Source organism: Trematosphaeria pertusa (genome assembly GCF_010094035.1).
Source record: "Trematosphaeria pertusa strain CBS 122368 unplaced genomic scaffold BU26scaffold_4, whole genome shotgun sequence".
Lineage (NCBI taxonomy): Eukaryota > Fungi > Ascomycota > Dothideomycetes > Pleosporales > Trematosphaeriaceae > Trematosphaeria > Trematosphaeria pertusa.
In genome coordinates this window covers 2,502,349-2,521,863 of record NW_022987215.1, presented here as the reverse complement: position 1 = coordinate 2,521,863, position 19,515 = coordinate 2,502,349, and the positions used below count along the sequence as shown (strand labels likewise).

Below are 19,515 nucleotides of genomic sequence, written 5' to 3'. Positions count from 1 at the left end.
AACATATCAATAACAAAGGCTTTGTCCGCGACTATTCTGAACTTCTGATCTACAGGCTCGCAACACGGCGCCTTACCGAGATGGTCTTCCCTCGCGGCTTCGCGGTCGCACTCCCTGATCCCGGCTCCAATCATACGCGTCAATGCTCCCCGCAGCTGCCTCCACCAACAGGCGTATATCTCACCACCAATTTCTCGCGCAATGGACTAAGCAGTCTGCTCCAGTGCTATCCAGCCATTCTCGTACATATTTCTACAGCAGCAACCCTCAATTTTCCAGAAGATGCTTCTGAATACTCTCGCTGTTTCGCTTCTGCTGCCCCTCTCTCAAGCTCTCCGCAGCAGCGGGAACGGCGTGCTGGCTGAGCCTGAGATGGCGCCGAAGCGAGTCGCTATCATCGGTAAGAGGCCTCCAAGCTTCCAATTGCTCTAGTAGCCCTCCTTGAAACCCACAATTCAAATTATTGAGCGTCTAAGCATAATGCTAACAATTCCGCAGGCGCCGGCGCGGCAGGCTCATCCGCCGCGTACCATCTCTCCCAGTCCGCCCAGGATGCCGGCATCCCCACGCAAATCCACGTCTTCGAACGATCCTCACATATCGGCGGCCGCTGCACCACTGTGCACGCGTGGTCGGACCCAAAGCAACCCGTCGAGCTCGGCGCGTCCATCTTCGTCGAAGTCAACCACATCCTCGTCTCCGCCTCCAAAACCTTCAACCTCACGACTGCGGCCCACGAGCTCGAAAAGCCTCGTGAGGGTACACCAGAGCTGGGCGTATGGAATGGCAAGGAGTTCGTTTTCATTAGCTCGGGTGATAATGGTTGGTGGGATCTGGCGAAACTGCTTTGGAGATATGGATATAGTCCGATCAAGACGAATGGCCTGATGAAGAGCACGGTGGCGAGGTTCTTGAAGATGTACGAGAAGCCCCTGTTTCCGTGGAGCAGTCTCAGCGAGGCTGTTCAGGAGGCGGGCTTGCTAGAGGTTACGGGCGTTACTGGGGAGCAGTTTCTGAAAGAGAAGGGGGTTAGCGATAAGTTCGCGACTGAGATCGTGCAGGCGAGGTGAGTCGATGAGAGAAGATGCAGAATACATGTTTGCTAACGGTGGCACAGTACGCGGGTCAACTACGCGCAGAACCTGGGCCTGATACACGGTCTCGAGACCATGGTATGCATGGCCGCCAACGGTGCGATGTCAATTACCGGCGGAAATTGGCAGATATTTTCTCGCATGCTGCACTCGTCGTCTGCCATCTCAACGCATCTCAACACCACGATCGCTCAGATCTCCAAGCAACCAGATAACACCTACAATCTCACTACCTCTTCGGGCGAGGTTTCGACCTTCGACGATATCGTCCTTGCTGCACCTCTCCAGTCCTCCAGCCTCGTTATTGAGCCCCAGCCGAAGCATACACCGGACCAGATCCCTTACGTAAAACTCCACGTAACGCTCTTTGCATCGCCATTCAAGCTCGACCCCGCAGCATTCGGGATGAAAGACGGCAGCGAAGTCCCCCAATACGTCCTAACCACCCTCCCACCCAGTGAAAGCCACGGCTCCGACCCCAACGGCTGCGGCAGCCCCGGCTTCTTCAGCGTCTCTATCGTCGGCAATGGCGTGAACCCTCTCTTACCCGAACCTCGTCCCGAAATCGTCTACAAGATCTTTTCGCCACACCGTATAAACTCCACCTTCCTCTCTAACATCCTTGGCCGCAAGGTCACCGACGACGAAGCGGAGGACGGCGACCCAAATGGCGCCGTTAGCTGGATATATCACAAAGTCTGGCACTCGTATCCCTACGAGTTCCCGCGCGTAACATTCGATGAGATCAAGCTAGATGAGGGGCTGTGGTATACCAGCGGCATCGAGAGCTTCATCAGCACGATGGAGACGAGCGCGCTGATGGGGAAGAACGTCGCGCAGCTCATTGTTGACGAGTGGACGAGCGCCGGGGAGCCAGAACCTAAGCAAGACGGTGAGACCCTGAAAGTACAGGGTGATGACGCAGCATGGCAATTCAAACCTCTCGACAACGCACAGGGGCAGCAGAAACCGCTCAAAGCAAAGCTTTGAGTCCCATTACTGCTAGCTAATATCCACACTTTACACAGATGTCCCGCGGCCCTCCTCTTTGCTATGGTTGTCATGCCCTAGTTGGAAGTCGTCCTGCTTCCGCTGGCGCTTGCTCGCTGGCTGGTTTGGCATCATCTGTCTGTACGCCACGGTGCTGCGCGTCTTCTCATACCGGTTGGCCGGCGCGTGGATGGGCTGGCGGTCGGCGTGCTGCTGGCGATTTGAGGTTTTCGGGAGAGGCGCAGGATTTCGGCCAGGTTCGTCGCGGGGTAAGGGTAGGGCAATGGCAAGGGCTGGTGGGATTAGAGGAGCACCTCATCGTTAGGAAAGTACGGGCCTGATTCATGAACCCGTGAGGCTGACTGGTGGCGACGAATCCAATAAACAATTGGAAATGCTTGCAATTTGTGATATGGTATCTGGCGCTCGCTATCTACGCATGGATGAAATGGAGTGTCTTGCCCTGCATCCGCAGAGAAGATGAGTGGATTACAAACGGCGTAATTCATCATGGAAAGACCCCGAGCCTGCCCCTTAGCATCGGAAAACGCCATCCTTGAGAAATCTTCATGACACCAGAACCCTCACCAGCCTCCTCGCATCCGTCGAACCTTCTCCTTCCCACCGATCCGGCCCCCAGTAACGCGCCGCACCCACCGCCTGATCGCCCATCCCCTGGCCAGAGCCTGAAACCTCATCACATCTTCCTCCATCTGTACCTTCCTGCTCTCCAAAATGTCTCTCCACCTTCGCTGTATCACCACAGCGGCGCCCACCAACCTCTCCCTCGTTTGTGCGACGGCCGCACAGTCAGCGGCAAGTCGCATGAGCATGATGTGCCTATGGATGTGCTGCCGCAGTAGGCGGCGCCGGTAGAAGCGTTGGATCGTAGCAGCGGCGCGGTGCGTAAGGCTGAGCGGGAGGAGCCGAGACGCGAGAAAAGACAGAGTGAGGAGGGTGAAGTCTTTCGAGGGGATGGTCTTCGCTGATGTATGCTGGGGCGTGAAGAGCGCGATGAAGGAGGTGGAGCAGCCCGTTGCTTTCAACTTCGCAGCTAGGCTGAGACGAGAGGACGTTGTGGCGGAGATAAGAGTAGACGGAAGATATGTATCGACGATTGCTTCGAGGACCTTCGGGTTGGAGAAGGAGGTTGTGAGGTTCGTGACGCGCAGTCCATGCAGACGCGCGATGCAGCGGGACCAGGAGAGTAGGAGCCGCTTGTGGTATTCTAGTCCATCCAGCTCCGTCGTTGCTTCATCGTCATCTGAATCCAATTCTCGCTTCTCGTAGTTGTCGCGCTTGGTGTACCACATTTCTCTGAAGCGCTCGATCTCTTTAACGATCTGCGGCCAGTCGACCAAGGATCCGAGACCGTATTTCCCAACCAGCGACCAGAGCAGACTGAGCGTCTTCTCACGGTGTCCGTCGACGATATCCTCTGCTTTGATACCGCCGACGGCTTGGACTGGGATCCCACGCATGCCGCTCAGGGCTGACAGCGCGACCTGCACATTGTACAGTTTCTGAGCGCGGCCAATAGAAGGGAACTTGAGATGTTGCGAGAGAACCCAGCTTTCCTTTTGCGCAAAGTCGAAAGTACTGGTCAGAACGTCGCCGGTGGGCATGGTGATAGTGACGGTGGCTTCCTGCAGCGCGATGAGCGTGGAAGGCGGGTAGAGCAGGAGCTCCACAAGACGGGTTAAAATGACGCCATCACGAAGGTCGATGGCGATGTTGTCAATATGGTAAGTATACTCTTGCAAGGGATACTGGGCGTGCTCGACTTTGTAGTTGAGATGGCCTAGCGGACGTGTGATGTCGCCATGAGAAGGGAGGAGCATGTTGGATAGGGCGTGGAGCACGTCTGTGGAAGCCTTGTACGACGATGTAGACTGGAAGAGGCAGCCCGGAAGAATGTCTGCGGTTTTCGCCTTGTCTAGGAGGTAGATTAGCATCAGGCTTCGCAGAGCCGTTCGCCTCCAGGACCAGCCTTGCGAGCCGAAGTCGTCGGCTTGGTGATCGCCTCGCGCGATGCTGGCGATGCTTCCCACTCCACTCTTCGGGCGAGCAGCATCCTCGTTGCGGATCAGGAACGTATCCAAGAAGCTCTCGATAGCTCTTCGCTCAGCTCGCATTGAACGAGATCCGTCATCTGAGCTGGTGCTACCGCTCGAAAGCCTTGATGGAATGGTGATCTGGCGTCCAATGACAGTTTCGGCGGCCACTCGAAGCGATGCGAGGTCGTACGATTTGACCCACAGGTTCAGGAACCTCTTCCGGAGGCCGACATCGTCTTTGAGCCTAAGTGTCTGAGCCAGCAGATCTTTTGGTATGCTCAACGCGCCATACTGTAGGGAAGCCTGCAGTCGCTTATGCATTAGGGGGATCGCAGGGTCGTGATACAGCCCAAGCAGCTTCTTCCTCAGCTCCTCGGGGCTCTGCTCCGCGTTCGGATCCTTGCTGGCTGAGTCGAACATACAGTTCAGTAGCTGGGTAATGGCTACCTCTTGATAGGTAAGCCAATTGTCTTCGTAGAGCTCGGGCCGCGCCAGATCCTCCGCAAGGACAGGGTACTTCTCCTTGGGCACTTGGGTCTGCGGCTTACCGACCTCGTGCATCAAAGTAATCTTCGTTGGCGCTCGTTCTGCCCTCTGGCGACGCAGTGCTGTAGGTGGAGATCTATCCGTGTGGAATGGCGAGGACGAAAGAGGGCCTCGATCGACCTTGGATACCCGACTCTTGACAGTCTTGATGCTAGGCTTCGTGCTAGTTGTACGTAGTGTAGATGCAATGCTGTCCGCCTTCGCTTTGATGGACTTCGCTGGCGATCCGTCGTAGCTGAGCTGGGACCGCAATCGCTTTTGAGTGCCCTCCGACTTTGTCTTCGCTTGTGGTTTCGTGTCAGATGACGACGTATTGAAGTGGACCTTAGCAGGCTTCACCGCGGGCCTCTTCGCTTCCTCTTTGCCAAAGTTGAACTCGATATGCGTGCCGGACTTGCTCTCAAATACCTGCATGCCCGGCGGAACATTCTCCTTACCCCCGCCCTGACCAAACACATCGCTAGCAAAAGAGACGCTTTGCCGCGATGAATGCTGCAGAGGCACGCGCTTCGGCGGAACAGCCAGCGATTTGCGTGGAGCTTTCTTCTCCTTCTTCAGCACGGGTACCAGGTTCTCCGGCTCCTCTTCCGACAGAGTGACCAGATCCAATCCAATATCCGGCGACTTCTCTCTGGGATTCCGCGGCCTCTGCGTAGGCTGCCCGGGATGAATGGTCATGATGGTTGTATCGTCGGATGGAACGTAGATGGTCCTTCGGCGCGGATCCTTCTTCGGGCCTTGCTTCCTCAGCTCCCACTGCTCGAGGACATCCTCTCGCAGCTGCACTGTAGCATTGCTCTCTTGGGCCTGCCTGTCTACAAGCAGCTGCGACACACGTCTGCGCTGCGGCTTGTGTAGCTGCGGCTCCTGAACCTGCGGCGCAGGGAGATGAATCTTCTGCGCCTTCTGCGCCAATATCGTGCTCTTCTTCTCAAGACCTCCCTGAGGTATAATCGAAGTTCTGCTTGCCCGTTTCATTTCCACAGTTGTCTGCTGTTGCTGCTCCTCCTCTTGCGCCACATCCTCAAATATATCCAGCGACGGGTTAAACGCTGACTTGCGCATGCCGCGCGCCGGCCGCCTAGGCTTTGCATTCCTCAAATTCGCCTGTATTTCTGTCGTGTATTCTATGTTCGTGGTAGTATCATCTGTCGAATAGCTGCTTGGCGCGTAGAGGGACGAGCGGCGCGTGTATTCGTTATAGCGACTGCTAGAGAAAGATAGGTTCGGCGCAGGGCATGGCGTTGCCTCTGCGTAGCGGCGCATGATGGGTTCGGTAGGATGGCGCGCGCCGTAGGGGCGTTTTTGGAGATGATACTGCGATCGAGGGAGGTCTGAGTTGGGTCTCCGCTGGCGCTTAACCGACTGGGAAGGCACGGACGCGACGCGATGTTGATAGGAACGTTGCGGGGGGCAACCGCCTTGAAACATCAACACTTGAAACATTGGCACTTATCCGTGGGTGGAACACGAGTTCGCAGAGACTCCACGTCAAAAGCGTAGGAAACGATTTAGTCCTTTATATACGTTCGAGGGGTCGAATGGTACTTGAATAACCTGCATTCCATTGGGCCACAATCGCGCTCACCCCTTGCTGAAGGCTTGTTGAACACCTATCCGCTCCTTTCTTTCGGACTGTTTCTCCAATGACGATAGATACACGTCTTGGGTCGGCGGAACGCATTTTAAACCGCGAACTTACTTGCTGCTACTACAATATCGCTGGGCGCCACAGGCACGTTGACGATGCAGAAACACCATGGCATTTTTGATCAGATATGGTAACCGCAGAAATGTGGGTCCTCTGCATGTGCTCCCGGAACATGACATCAACCACCACAGCAGATGACATCACACGCCCCAAAGGATCTGTACCAGGCATATTTCAACGCTCTCCATCAAATCAAAGAATTTAAGAATACTTTTTCGAACCGACTGCAAGCGTCGCATTCTAACATCATTTGCACCTCCAATCCACAGCACCACCTTTCCGAAGCACACCCCAAAATGCCACACTCCAAAACCCCCGGCCAGTCCAACGCCGCCGCGCCCTCGTTCCTCAAGAAGGACGCTGAAGGTACACTATCCATGAGCCCTCTCTGGCCCTCTTCGCCTCCCCTCTGGATAAACACGGATTGCTAATAATTGATTACAGCCCATGGCCTCGGTGCACCCAACGCCCCTGCTCACAAAGAGCAGCCCGCGCCCGGCGAGCGGCCCGTAGCATCAGACAGTGGGAACGCGAATGTCGGCGTGGATGCGGGTGCGAATCAGAGGGGCGAGAAGAGGATTGGAGGACCGAACTACGGGTCTCGATAGAGGAATTAAAGTCCGGGAGGGGATGGGAAGAGCACATGCACTTCGAGAGCAACCAGAATGACCCGAGGTTTGATCAGCGGTCATTATAGAAAGTTTACGGGTTAGATGTTAAGAGAAGAACAACAATAAGGGATCTGATCATGGGCTAAGGAGAGGCTGTTCAGTGGATTTAACATAGGTAACAAGCTCGCTTTACAAAAGTCCCATCCCATCAGACAGGGAGAAAGGTACCACTTCGTTTCCAACCCATGTCGCGACTTTGCTACTAGAATCTAAAAGCCCAACAATGCTTCAGAGACCACCTTTGCACCGGGATAACGCGATTAGGCAAAGCCACTCTTCGCATCTGCGAACGCCGCCCTATTGCCTTATGAGCGGAGCAGAGCGATGGATCTGGTATTCTTTAGAGCCCCCGGTGCATCCCGGTGAGGGATTTAAGATCTCGAGCTAAGACTCCAGGGACAGCTGCAGTACGCGTTCCATGCGAGGAGGCAAGGGGATACTGTGGTCTCTGGTTGGTTCACGATGTACGACACTGACCGTACAACTGTGAGCAAGCACCCGAAGGCTATATGCAGTCCGTTATGCTCGCAGCGTGAGTGTGTCCGTGTGCAATCGAACATTCAAACACGAAACATCCTCCCTGCTATAGCCGACCGACTGCAAGCCACTTCCTTTCCGAAGGACCTAGAATGCCTATCCGTCTATATCAGCACAAGATACTGACTAGCCTACGTGTCGAATACAGAGTCTCGCACAACGCCGCGAAGCACTACTAACTAACTATACTCCAGGACGCGGCGTGCGTTTTTAAACTAGGCCATGCCTAAAAGACACATTCATTCCCTGAGAATAGACGAGACCGCCCACAAGCTCGATCGCGCATGCTCTCGCTCCAATAACGGTCCCGAACGCTAAGTGGTTCCGGAAATTTCGTAGTCTAGTCGCACGCTCTAACCTAACACCTATGTGTTGCGGAGTGAGGTACGAGGATTACTAGGCTTATGCAGTATATTGCGCTCTTAACTTTTGGAACGACGCTGTGTATCATCGCGGTGCAGCGTTCTCCGCGCAAGTTCCAGAACACCAAGTGGCGCCTCCACTATCTCTCTCACGCTTGCAGCCCTAGCCGGACTCATAATCCATCGGGATCAACACCGACGGCCTTTGGTGACGGTACAGCCTAGTAATTAGCATGCTCGGGACCGCCATCCGCTTGTATAAAGCAGCCGAACGACTCCGCAGACACTTCACTGGCCTACGCACAGATCCAGGCCTCGTGTCTCACTCCATCCTGTACTCCGCCCTGTGCTCTGCGAGCTCGGGCGCCCTTCTGTACCACGCGTCTCTCATCCCGTACTTCCAGGGCGCTGCTCTCGCCGAACCCATGTTGTACAGATGGGCAGCACGGGTTGCACGCGTGGCACGTGGGCCGCGAGCTGCATTCCCGGCGCTTTGGGGTCGGTGCGATGGGAGCGGAAGGGCGATGGGGTACGGGAGGGTGACGAGGCTTGTTTGAAGGGAGAAGTGGCGAGGATTTTGTGGGAAAATGTCTTGCAGGAGATGTCGAGAAGGTTGCTTTTTGGCGTAGTTGGTATCGTCGGTGCACGAGTGCTGATGGCGTTACTCGATTAGGACGGAAGGCGCGAATGTCCATTACAGGGCGGGGGCAGCGAACGGGTAGAAGATAAAACAGACGGACGAACCTTGCTGAGCTGTATGGGTTAGTAAACAGCGTTAAGAGTGGATTGCTAGCAGAGGCTACGGCAATAGAACTCTGAATAATAATCAGGAGACCCGAGAGTAAGATCAGGAGACCAGCAAAAAGCCAGCTCGAAGTATGTATAAATATTGACTATTGATATACGTACTCCACCGCACGCAGTGCGGTTTCGCAGCATTACATACGCACCATCAACGCGTCGCTCCATTGCATCGTCCCAACATGCCGCCGTATCCAACCATTACGCATTATTCCGGAGGGTGAGAAGTCCGCACCTAGGCCATAGACTTGGGTTCGACGTTCTCGGTGCCGACGGGCACCTCGATGTGCTTCTCCGCAAGGTGCATGTCGGCGGCGAAAGTCGAGTGAGGCTTCCACTTGCGAGAGGTGCGCGGGGTAGTCTCCTCCAGCATCTTGTCGACCTGCTCGAGGGTGAGGCCCTTGGTCTCGGGGACGAAGAAGAAGGCAAAGAGGACTGGATACAGTGTTAGCTGTCAAACTCAATGCTATAGGGGCATCAAGGACACTTACAGGAGATGCAGCAAAGACCGCCCCACATGAAGAAGACGTTGGAGCCCAACTTGGCGGAGTGCGGCTGGTCGGCAACGAGGTACGGCGTGATGACACCGATGATGCAATTCCAGAACCAATTGGAGGCGGTGGAGAGACCGACACCACGGGAACGGATGGTCAGAGGGAAGATCTCACCAATGACGATCCAGGCAGCGGGACCCCAAGTCATAGCGAACGAGGAGATGTTCAAGCAGATGAAGGCGATCATGGCCTTGACGGCGGCCGGGTTGTGTTCGCTAGACTTGCCAGCGGTGGCACCAATGATACCGACGATGAACTGGAAGATGACCATGAGAGCGGCACCCCAGATGAGGATCATGCGGCGACCGAGCTTCTCAACCATGACGAAGGAAAATGGAGTCGACAGCACGTTGACGAGAGTGGTAACTAGGGAGATGAGGAAGGGGTTGTCGATGGTGCCGAGCTGCTGGAAGAAGACGGTACCAAAGTAGAAGATGAAGTTGATACCAGTCAGCTGCTGCATCATCTGCATGAAGATACCGAGGACGGTACGGCGGACGTTGGACGAGGGTTGGGAGATCTTGCCCTCAAAGCAAGCCATCCAGGAACCGAGATAGCTAGTCTGGGGAATGATGGACATCTCGTACTCGTGGTTAGCGATGATTTCAGCGAGTTCGTCCTGGATGTATTCAGAGTCGACGGGCTGGCCACGGACGCGGGCGAGCGCCTTGGCCGCCTTGTCGAGCTTGCCCTTCTTGACAAACCAACGTGGAGATTCAGGGAGGAGGGCAAGACCGGTACCAAGGATGATAGCCCACAGGAACTGGACGGCGATCGGGATGCGGTAGGAGCCAGTGTCGCGGCGGTTCTGGGTTGCATATACGACACAGTTGGCCAGCAAGATACCGATGGTGATGCAGAACTGGTAGCCGGCAACGACGGCACCACGGACCTTACGAGGAGCGATCTCAGACATGTACCTTCGAACTGTTAGCGGCAGGCCAAAGCAAATGCTTCTGGAAACCAAGGCGGCACTCACAGGATGACAATAGCTGAGATGAAACCAACACCGAAACCGGCAATAAGACGACCACCGACCATGACATTGAGGCCGGTCGAAGCAGTCTCGAGGATGCCACCGACAATGAAAATCAAGCAGCCGAGAATGATGGTCAGTCTGCGACCGATGAAGTCTGCGATGTCACCAGCCATGATGGCGCCGAAGAAGGTACCAGCAGACAGAATCGAAGTGGTCAGGGACTGCTGCCATTGCGGGACAACGAAGGTGTGTTTCCTGTAGTCCTTGATTTGTTGGCTGTCAGAGGCGAGGCCGGGGAACAGGACGTCTGGGTACTCGTTGCCGGTGTACTGCTTGATGAAGTAGTCCATTCCGAGAACACCTCCCATCCAGCCAGTGTCGTAGCCGAAGAAGATGCCACCAAAGGCCGCGAACGCGACGATGAGGTAGGCGCGGACGGTAACGGGGGCTTCGACGCGATTGACATCGGTCGTGCCGGTCACGGCGACAACGGCTCCACCAGGCATGATTGTAGATGTTCAATGAAGGAATAAGTGACGACAAAAAGGAAGCTCGACGCCGCGAACGAGGGCCCGCGTCGGGGGAAAAGATCAAGAAGAGCTGGGGATGCCTTCGACACAGAGGCAGAAGACGCGGAGCTCCAGCTTTTAATATCAGGACCCCCCGGGTTGGTGATACTGCAGCTCGGTGGCTTCTGGTCCATGGGTACAGTAACATTGTCGGCATCAGCCTAGCCGGATCTGGGCGCCCTCCGTGTCTAGTGCTTCTAGAAGGATTCAGTCCCGCCCTCAGCAGCGGTTCGCGGCAACCCTTTCCTGGCGTCTGGACATCTGCACGCCGCGCTGGAACACGGATCAGCGCTCTGCCGAGGGCGTTCCGCTGTGGTTGTGGTTGTGGTTGCGATGGCCCGGCGCCGCGCATCTTGCGAGCAATCGTGGACTTTGCCAGCAGTCCAGGCCGGCGCGGGCTCCAGCAGCGTCGGCCATGCTGCTCAGAGGGGAAATCCAACAGGTGGTCCGAGTGAGATGGGGGGCGCCTGGGGAGGCGCAACCTGGGGTGCCAAGCTTTGGGCAAGCATCGCCAGGAGGTGGTCTTAGCGTTTCTTGCTGCAGGATTTTTCCCATATTTTGATCCCTGCCCGAAGCCGTGGCCGCAATCTTGGGCGAATTGCAAGGAGATTACGCTCCGCGTTGGTTGGCGCTAACTGGCTCTGTTAAGATCACGGGCTCGACGTGCTCCGTGCCGCGTACTGTGTCGAAGCCAGCCGCCGCCGCTATGCCTCGCGCGCACATCACGCTGGGTTGACAGGAAAAGACGCAGCGTAACGGGCATGTACACATGACAGTAGGGTTCAGCTAGCTCTGCACCCGCCATGACCGGTCGTACATCCTTGGAACGGGGACGGCCGTTTGCCCCAAACATCGGCCCAGGCTGCTCGTTTGCAGCGGTAAGGTGTCGTGCTCTGGCTGTGTTTCGAGGAGGTTGCTCTCTATATTGATAGAGTAAAGGGAATATACGCGCGTCGAAACAGCCTCAACAAAAGGAATACGCAGATCCGGGATTCGAGCGTCTCCTTCCGGATTTCGCTCTGCACAACAGTCGGATCGACTCCGTTGGCCGTAGCGAGGCGGTATCCCGCGTGCAGTGTTCGCCTGCATAATCGCCCACCAAAACGGCAGTCCAATATAGAAAGGCCGAGTGATTGGACTACACCTCCGCGTGCCAGATGTCTGGAAGAGTGCGGCGGGCAGATCCTCTTCCAATGATGGCCGCTACACAGGGCGCCGGGCTTGTGCCACATGCCTTTCTCAGGACCCCTTTCAGGAGGCCACAGTAGCTGACACCATGTCATTCGCCTTTCTTTCGTAGCACCGAGGATGTTGATGTCTCAGGAGGAGGTGAACTCGGTCAAGGCGATGATTTGTCTTGCGTGCATCAGCACTAGTGGCGTCGCTAGCACTGTCACCATTCCCCTTTGCTAGCCACACCCGCTGCGGCACATCTGGAGAACCCTGCCGTGGGGCGTTTTGCTCGTCTTCTTCACATGCGTGTCAAGCCCGTCGTGCTTCTGCTATCCTTTGTTTGGGCTGGGACGCTGCGCGCGTGCAGGCTTCGCCAGCCCGTCGTAACCTCATCGCGACACGCGATGCAGCCAGCGATACGTTAGCGAGCCCTGCCGAATGAGTTACTGGACCCTGTATCGACCTGACGGCTCCCCAATCCGCGGACGTTTCGCCTCTTAACCGGCCTATACCTCGAAACGGCAGGACTTCATTCATCGGTTGGCCTTCCAATCAGCTATACCAGCTGCCCGGCCACTGCCAACACGAAAACACGATGTTACCGTGAGTCGCGCCACGCGCGTAGAAACTTCATACAAAGGGCAAGGTAAATAACTCTGTCCGTCACGTGTGCGCAGGGGTAGGGACATCAACTCAACGGTATGCGCGCTAAAATTAACGTGGGGCACAGCATGCACGTGCTCTAATTGGATGAACGTCGGGCCGACTTGCACGTGACGGACAGGGTTTTTGACCTTGCTCTTTGTACCCAGATAGACTTGGGACGGATGGGAAAGCTGCGTCCGGAGGTCGAATACGAGCCTTCCCGCAATGCAGTCTCCACGGGGACTCCGCTAGTAGTTCGTTAGCACTGTGTAGGCGCAGTACTTTAGAGTTAAAGGAGTATGGAATCCGTACCGGGTACCTTGCCATAAACTGCAGTATCTCCTCGTCTCCGCGTGGAGACTAAAGAACCTTTCAAATCATCTCGGTGCTGTCGCGCCGATGCGCTTTTGCGGCGACCTAGACGTTTGAAAACCGAACCAGAAAAGTTCTTCGCACGTCTCCACGGTGGGGAATGGCGCGTCTCGGCGTCCACAAGGCTAGTGGAAGTTCGCGTCGACTCTCCGCAGAATATCTTAACCCCATGATCAAGTAGATTCTCCACCAAATACAGTCAGACCGACTTCGACTCTTGGACTAGCTGCGGGACGTCTCAGAAAATTCATCGTCCGATGGCGGTCGAAAATGCTCAATCAGATCTGGCATTCGGTCGAGAAGCAGTCAATTTCCGACCTGTCGCGAGCCTCGAACGGCTCCGATTTTTCAAAGATCCACTTAGTTGCTCCGAGATGTCAACATCTCGGCGGCAATCGCCCGAATAACGACGGCGCTCGACACTGCGGCTCTCTGCCTCGGTTGACTCGCTGCTTCTTGAAGTCCCCGTCCGGCCACGCGAGGTCCCCACTCGCTGGTTGCACGACGATGCTCGTGGGCTGACCGTGGTGGTGGGATTTGAGAGACCTGGCTGTCGGAGCCGACCACTTCAAGCCAAAATGGGAATCTTAGTCGAAGCAAGGCCAGAGGTACGCAGGTAGTCGGCGTCTAATATTGGGTTATAGCTCGTTCGAAATCGCCGAGTCTCGCACCTTGCGCCGCAGCATGTTAACATTCCGCTGCTGTCGTAAGGAGGCCTAGTTCTGGCGTTTAGCAGAACCCACGAACAGACTCGGATGCGGGTGAAAACCGGTCTAAGGTACGGCGCTGGGAGAATCGAGGTCGCCTCTATTCGGCAGGCAACCTGGGCCAACAATGGCGGCCCATGCCTTCGACGAAGTGCTCACATACGAGGGACGTTCTCAATGAGGACAAGGAGCTCTGATGCAGGTGGCAGGTGGAGAGTGGGCGGCATGGTATGCATTGATCTGAGAATCCATTTCTATAGAGGAATTATCCCCTACATTATGCTATTAGAATGCTGAGTACGTCAGCTCTCTACCTAGCTACATAGCAGTCTAACGCTGTAGTAGTCTGCCTAAAGCAAACCAAGGTCTTCTTAATAAGCCTCTAATCGCGCTTCTTTTTGTTGGCACCCACTCCTAGGTGAGCAAGCACTTCAATGAATATTACGGCGGCTGCGCTGCAGGCTTGGTCGAGATCATATATCTGAGGGAACACTGCCAGAGACGACGAACCTCCCAAGCTACCAAGGAGAAGGCTACAAGGCCCTTAAATAAAGATATCAGGTTGTATATCAGCATTCAACAGTCTGATTAGTGTATATTCTTCCAACTCTTCCAACAGGATTCTTGAAATCTAGGGCGATGACCTCGATCGCCTCTCCCTAGCTATCCAGTATATCGCGAAAGTTGCTAGAACATTGAAAAGGACGTAAACCGTCAAATAGGCAAAATTATGCCATCGATCTCCCGTGCTAATCCCAATGTTGCTAAGCAAAATATTGGTATCAGATACTTGACAATACTCGCAGTCATGAGTTGCAGCCGGATTTTCCACGTATCCACCAGCCATATCGATCCAACGGTTCAAGTAATCTCCACAAGTTCTTCCGGTAGGAGGGCTGATGTGCAGCATTTCAACATCTGAGCACCTGATCGCGGTATTTGCAAGGCCTGCGACTACCGTGCCGTCGATGAAGTACGTCAGCGGAGATGCTCTATACACAAAGTGCCAGAACTGTGGCAGATCCTTCGAGGGTACTAGGACTCTACGTTCAAGATCAGATCCCGCACTCACGCAATGAGGACAATCCTACTTACCCACAGAATACTAGGGACAGCCAGAAGAACAGGACAGAAGCAATCGTTTGCCAGAACAGCTCAACCAGTACGTTGGCTGCAATGAAGACGGTCCACGAGTACGACTTGGATCTTCGCTCTCGAGCTTCAAAGAGCGACCGTCCGGCTATGAGACGGGGAATCACTTGTTGATCGATGGTGCTGAACAGTTGTGTGAACAAGAAGACGGAGAAGAAAATGTTCGTGATCCAATTTTGCATTGAAAATTGATATACCATTCAACAAGGCCTGCATCATGTCAGTGTAGGCTTTCCATGGGGCAAATGTTTTGCTCACAGTAACCGCACATAAGGCTCCTTTGCAATACAGGTAAACTGGATCACGCCAATATTCTTGGAATACTCGTCGTGTCGCTACGCGGAATTGAGTCGTAAAGGACGCGGCGTACTGACGCTCATGCGACAAGGCACTGACGTTTTTGCTTCCTGCTGGTGATTGCTTGAATGCGGCTATCTGACGCAGTACGTCTTGTCTTTCGGTGCTCTGAGCCCATTTTTCGTTCCACGCGGTCGCCCGATCACGTGAAGCGCTTCCAGCATCCTTAGCATTGCTGGTCACGTTTAAAATCCACTCTGCGGGGTTTTTGTAGCCATCGCATTTGACGGAGCCGTCGCGCTCGAAGTACTCAATCACGGTCGATGCATCGTTTCCAATGTCTCCAAAGTATGCGACTCTTCCAAGATGATCCAGGAGCAGAAGTCGGTCAAAGAGCTCAAAGAGTTGAGAAGATGGCTGGTGAATGGTGATGAGGATAGCTTGGCCACTGTTTGCCAGCTTGCGAAGCAACATGCATATCGACCACGCCGTCTGACTATCAAGTCCAGACGTTGCCTCGTCTACCAACACCGTGAGTAACAAGGTCCAGTGTGTGATGAGCCTGTGGTCTCTTACCTAAGAAGAGTAGCAATTGTAGCTTCGCCACCATTTCTACTGCGATGCTAAGTCATTTGCGTTGTTCCACGTTGAGGCCTTACTCGTCAGCTTCGCCACCAACATATCACAGCGACCATACCTTCGCCAGGAACACCAACTACTGCATCAACATATGACGTCATCTCCAACAGCTCAAGAATACGCCGAATGTCGTCCGGCCCATTGTCCGGCCGTCGTAGTCTAGCACTAAATTCTAGTGCTTCGCGGACCGTTGTTGTCGGGACATGTATATCCTCCTGTTGCACATAGCCAACCTTTCGCTGGAAGTTGGCGTCTGGTACCTCGCTTCCGAGATATATGTCTCCTTTCACTTCTCCTACCATAGTGCGATAGGCCAGGGAATCGAGAAGACTGGTCTTACCTGCTCCAGTCACTCCCTAAGTTTACAAATTAGTAGACTTGGAATCTAGAGATAAGAGATCTTACCATCAAGGCTGTTAGACTTCCCGGGCGAACCCATCCTTCAACGTTCTGCAGAATTTTCCGTGTATTCTTCTTAATCTGGATCGAGTAGTCGACTCTGCTCCAGTGGAAAACAGCTCGGCGTTCCTGCAGCTGTGATCGGGTACTAGTAACGCAGCCGTCTTCTTTTCCGTCGACATCCACCATCTCGGTGGCTGTATCTTGCGGAGAATCTGAATACCCGGCCTCTGCATCGTTTTCTAGTTTCGTGTGCGTTTTCCTTCCTCTCTGATACAGAAGGACTTCTCCACGCGAGCATTGCGCTGGAATGTATTCAGTGGCAACGAGATGGATTCCGCAGAATATTATAAGCATCGCCAGTATTATTCCCAAGTTTCTACATTGTCAGTATATGGGACACTTCTAAAGCAACAAGACTTACCTCCACAGGTGGGCTGCATGGTAACTATATATCCTAGCGATGTAAGCGGAGCCATTGATGTCGATCTGACCCGGCACCGCTCCAATCACTGCGCAGATCTTGCCGTTCATATCGCCCTCGCTGTAGCCGACTCCGAATGGGATAATGCGCGCACAGGGAAATCTCCGATTGGCAAACTACTCTCGTCAAGAAAGCTCCGTTTCGTAGAATTTGTGTTTCACAAACCTCATTGATCATCAAACTTTCGTAGGCGAAAGCGATTGGGTTCAGTCGTCGTAGCCAAGCCAGCCAGGGCACCATGTCTTTGGCAGGAATAATGTAGCCTGTATATGCACTGAAGATCAGAATAACCATCGAGCTAGGAACCATTGACTGCTCCACTGTTTTGGAAAGCGACCCCACCGTGCGGAAAAACATCGACATGGTCAATATTGTAGCGATCAGAAACACCAAGTAGGTAAATAAAGCGCCGGCAGATCTCCGCAGGTTGGTCATGAAGTACAGAGGGACGTTGAACATGATCGCGGTCGCTAGCTTAGTTGGGAGGTCGCATATTATGGAAGCGATACTGTCGGTAAATGGTCGGTAGAAGGCGTATCGATGGCGTTTCTCGACGATGGGTCGTTGCGCCCACATTGCGAGGACCTTGAGTCTCGATCAACTCGAGGTGCTTATATAGGGTCAATCCAACTTACGTCAAACGCTGGCGCATACGCGTTGATCATGAGTGAAAAGAAAAGGAGGACAGCTCGCTTATCCATGCCATCTGTGCCTTCGGGAAGGTCGTAGTAGACACTGCCAATTACTATGGCTATGATTGTGTTTCCGATGATCGCTGCAAGCGGTGGGACATAATGATTCCGCAGCCTTTGGCATCCCAGTTGTATGCACAGACCGATCTGGGAGCGAATCGGTATCTTGTACGCATTATTTTGCGACCTGAAACGGTTAGGTCATTGCCATTGAATGAAGAATTCGGCAGACCTACTGTGGCTCTGCGGTATCATGCCTTCGCTGACCATGCTGACCAGTTTCTTCGGCGCTGGTGATTTGTTCCAGAAGCGCTTTCGCCATGTCGCTACGCGTCTAAGCATCCGCAAATTCTCTGGCAGACCGGGGCACACGATCTTCATACCCTTCACGTATGCGGCGTTCAGCTGGGTGGGTGACGGACGTGAGAAAATCAGCCGTCGTGGCACGAGCCGGTTTCTCAAAGCCCAAGTCAAAGAAATATCCTACCGCGAGCTCGGTTGGGCCAAAATAGATCTGATAGCCTTCGTGCAATAGCATAACCTTGTCGAAATTCTAGGGTGTCCGATCAGAGACGCTTGTAATCCATTTGGGGGTATTGATCCTACCTCGTATATAGCATTGGACGCCTGATAAATGCTCATCATAACTGCTGCCTGCGTATTGATCGTGCAACTCCTCAGCAGCTGAACGAAGGAAAGTGCTGTTGAGCTATCTAATCCCCGTGTGCTATTATCCCAGCACTGGAGCCGACTCTCACTGATGAAAACTTCAGCGATGCTCGTGCGACGCTTTTCCCCGCCGCTAAGGCCTCTTATCATGGCATTACCGATGGGAGAATTGTACGCGGCGTTTAGGTTGAATTTCGCAGCCACCTCGCGCCCAACTTCGCGTGCGTCTGAACTCATGCTCGATCTTGTTCCCTGGGTAGCCGCAGCGAATGTCAACGTCTGCCCCAGGGTTAATTCCGGAAAATGCACGTCGAGCTCTGAGAGATAGATGGCGTTCCCTTCTAAACCGCCTCGGGTGTGAGGGAATCCTACAACCAGAAGTCAGTCGTGAGTCATAAAATTAGCCCTCTCTAACTCACCATCGCATAGAACTCTCGACCATGCGGCAACATGCAGCCCAGGTAGCTCGCCAGCTAATACTTTTAGAAAGGTAGAGCATCCACTTCCAGGCCTCCCCAGCACTAGTATCATCCCCCCATGCTGCACTTTGCCGGAGAAGTCGTGCAAAATATGTGCCCTGGTGGTATCTCGCCGTCGGAAAAGACGTGCAATGCTCTTGGGAACTGCGAGCAGGTACGAGGCTGCAGTGTGTTGGTACTCGTCCACTGAGCTGAGTCCAAACACGTTGAGGTTGTGAAAAGTCACGCCGGGCCTTGCGGAGGGGTTGTCGTCCATGGACTCCTTGCCAGACAAATGCTCTTTAGTCGAATGTTTTGCGGGTAGATACAAGAAAGTGATGGCATTTCCCAAACGTTTTTACTGACTGCGCTGCGCCGCACGGGCGGTCCCAACACTGTGTGCAACACACATGCATATTCTAAAAGTGGCACGGACTCTGCAGATCCGCTTCAGAATATCAAGCCCCTTAGAAATGAGTGCTTCCGTTCGTCTTTGCCGTTTGCCTTTTTTTTCAAAAGCACGACATCTGACATTGCAGGGATACGCCTACGTAAATGCAGCGCCTCCCCGATCATTTCGGCCGAATCATGCTTGATTGATTGATTGATTTTTCTCGTTTTAAGTCACCAACCTATAGATGTTATGCTAACTAACAGCAAAGCAGAGCTTCTGCCTACACATAAAAGGACTTAAAAGACGCTAAAATTGAGAGAAAGGAACAGGGTATTATAGAACTATAGGCAGGTAGTATAAGTTAACAGAAAAGAACAGTTTAGGCGCAGATAATAAGGGCGTAGCTTACTACGGCGCTGCGAACTATAGCACGAAGCTGCCAACAAAAAATGAGCCCTAGAAAGCTCCTCAATAACGACGATGGTCATCGAAAAGGGCGCAAACAACACCCCGTATCATGCTGTCAGCCTAACTGCATGCGATGCAGTCCTACTCGAGAAGGA

The 19,515-nt window shown here is 53.9% G+C and overlaps 6 protein-coding genes across 6 annotated transcripts; 2 read left to right on the top strand and 4 right to left on the bottom strand.

Annotated features, from left to right (window-relative positions):
• Nucleotides 1–282: 282 nt before the first annotated feature.
• On the top strand, nucleotides 283–2,084 carry BU26DRAFT_562348 (prenylcysteine oxidase-like protein 1 precursor; the record flags this gene model as incomplete). Its single annotated transcript, XM_033833020.1, has 3 exons — nucleotides 283–400; nucleotides 499–1,066; nucleotides 1,118–2,084. 3 exons carry the CDS (start codon nucleotides 283–285, stop codon nucleotides 2,082–2,084), a joined length of 1,653 nt encoding a protein of 550 aa, XP_033687624.1.
• A 584-nt stretch (nucleotides 2,085–2,668) lies between these two features.
• On the bottom strand, nucleotides 2,669–5,953 carry BU26DRAFT_480382 (uncharacterized protein; the record flags this gene model as incomplete). Its single annotated transcript, XM_033825705.1, has 1 exon — nucleotides 2,669–5,953. One exon carries the CDS (start codon nucleotides 5,951–5,953, stop codon nucleotides 2,669–2,671), a length of 3,285 nt encoding a protein of 1,094 aa, XP_033687623.1.
• A 741-nt stretch (nucleotides 5,954–6,694) lies between these two features.
• On the top strand, nucleotides 6,695–7,006 carry BU26DRAFT_562346 (uncharacterized protein; the record flags this gene model as incomplete). The annotated part of the gene is made up of 2 exons (XM_033833019.1): nucleotides 6,695–6,764; nucleotides 6,843–7,006. The coding sequence occupies 2 exons, from the start codon at nucleotides 6,695–6,697 to the stop codon at nucleotides 7,004–7,006; spliced, it is 234 nt and encodes a 77-aa protein (XP_033687622.1).
• Nucleotides 7,007–8,228: 1,222 nt separating this feature from the next.
• Nucleotides 8,229–8,713, bottom strand: BU26DRAFT_260055 (uncharacterized protein). The gene has a single exon (XM_033821256.1). It carries the CDS (start codon nucleotides 8,661–8,663, stop codon nucleotides 8,265–8,267), a length of 399 nt encoding a protein of 132 aa, XP_033687621.1. The 5' UTR covers nucleotides 8,664–8,713; the 3' UTR covers nucleotides 8,229–8,264.
• Nucleotides 8,714–8,811: 98 nt separating this feature from the next.
• On the bottom strand, nucleotides 8,812–10,808 carry BU26DRAFT_480379 (high affinity glucose transporter RGT2; the record flags this gene model as incomplete). Its single annotated transcript, XM_033825704.1, has 3 exons — nucleotides 8,812–9,204; nucleotides 9,261–10,243; nucleotides 10,303–10,808. 3 exons carry the CDS (start codon nucleotides 10,806–10,808, stop codon nucleotides 9,005–9,007), a joined length of 1,689 nt encoding a protein of 562 aa, XP_033687620.1. The 3' UTR covers nucleotides 8,812–9,004.
• Nucleotides 10,809–14,337: 3,529 nt separating this feature from the next.
• On the bottom strand, nucleotides 14,338–18,835 carry BU26DRAFT_529635 (uncharacterized protein; the record flags this gene model as incomplete). Its single annotated transcript, XM_033830911.1, has 14 exons — nucleotides 14,338–14,427; nucleotides 14,481–14,811; nucleotides 14,864–15,026; nucleotides 15,118–15,738; nucleotides 15,794–15,832; nucleotides 15,915–16,212; nucleotides 16,262–16,634; nucleotides 16,680–16,855; nucleotides 16,905–17,324; nucleotides 17,375–17,618; nucleotides 17,668–17,757; nucleotides 17,794–17,984; nucleotides 18,038–18,468; nucleotides 18,520–18,835. The coding sequence occupies 14 exons, from the start codon at nucleotides 18,833–18,835 to the stop codon at nucleotides 14,338–14,340; spliced, it is 3,783 nt and encodes a 1,260-aa protein (XP_033687619.1).
• Between the last annotated feature and the right edge of the window lie 680 nt (nucleotides 18,836–19,515).

Bases quoted from the DNA above. Each gene is read 5' to 3' on its own strand.
- BU26DRAFT_260055 (XM_033821256.1), bottom strand. From the start codon at position 8,663: ATGGACATTCGCGCCTTCCGTCCTAATCGAGTAACGCCATCAGCACTC.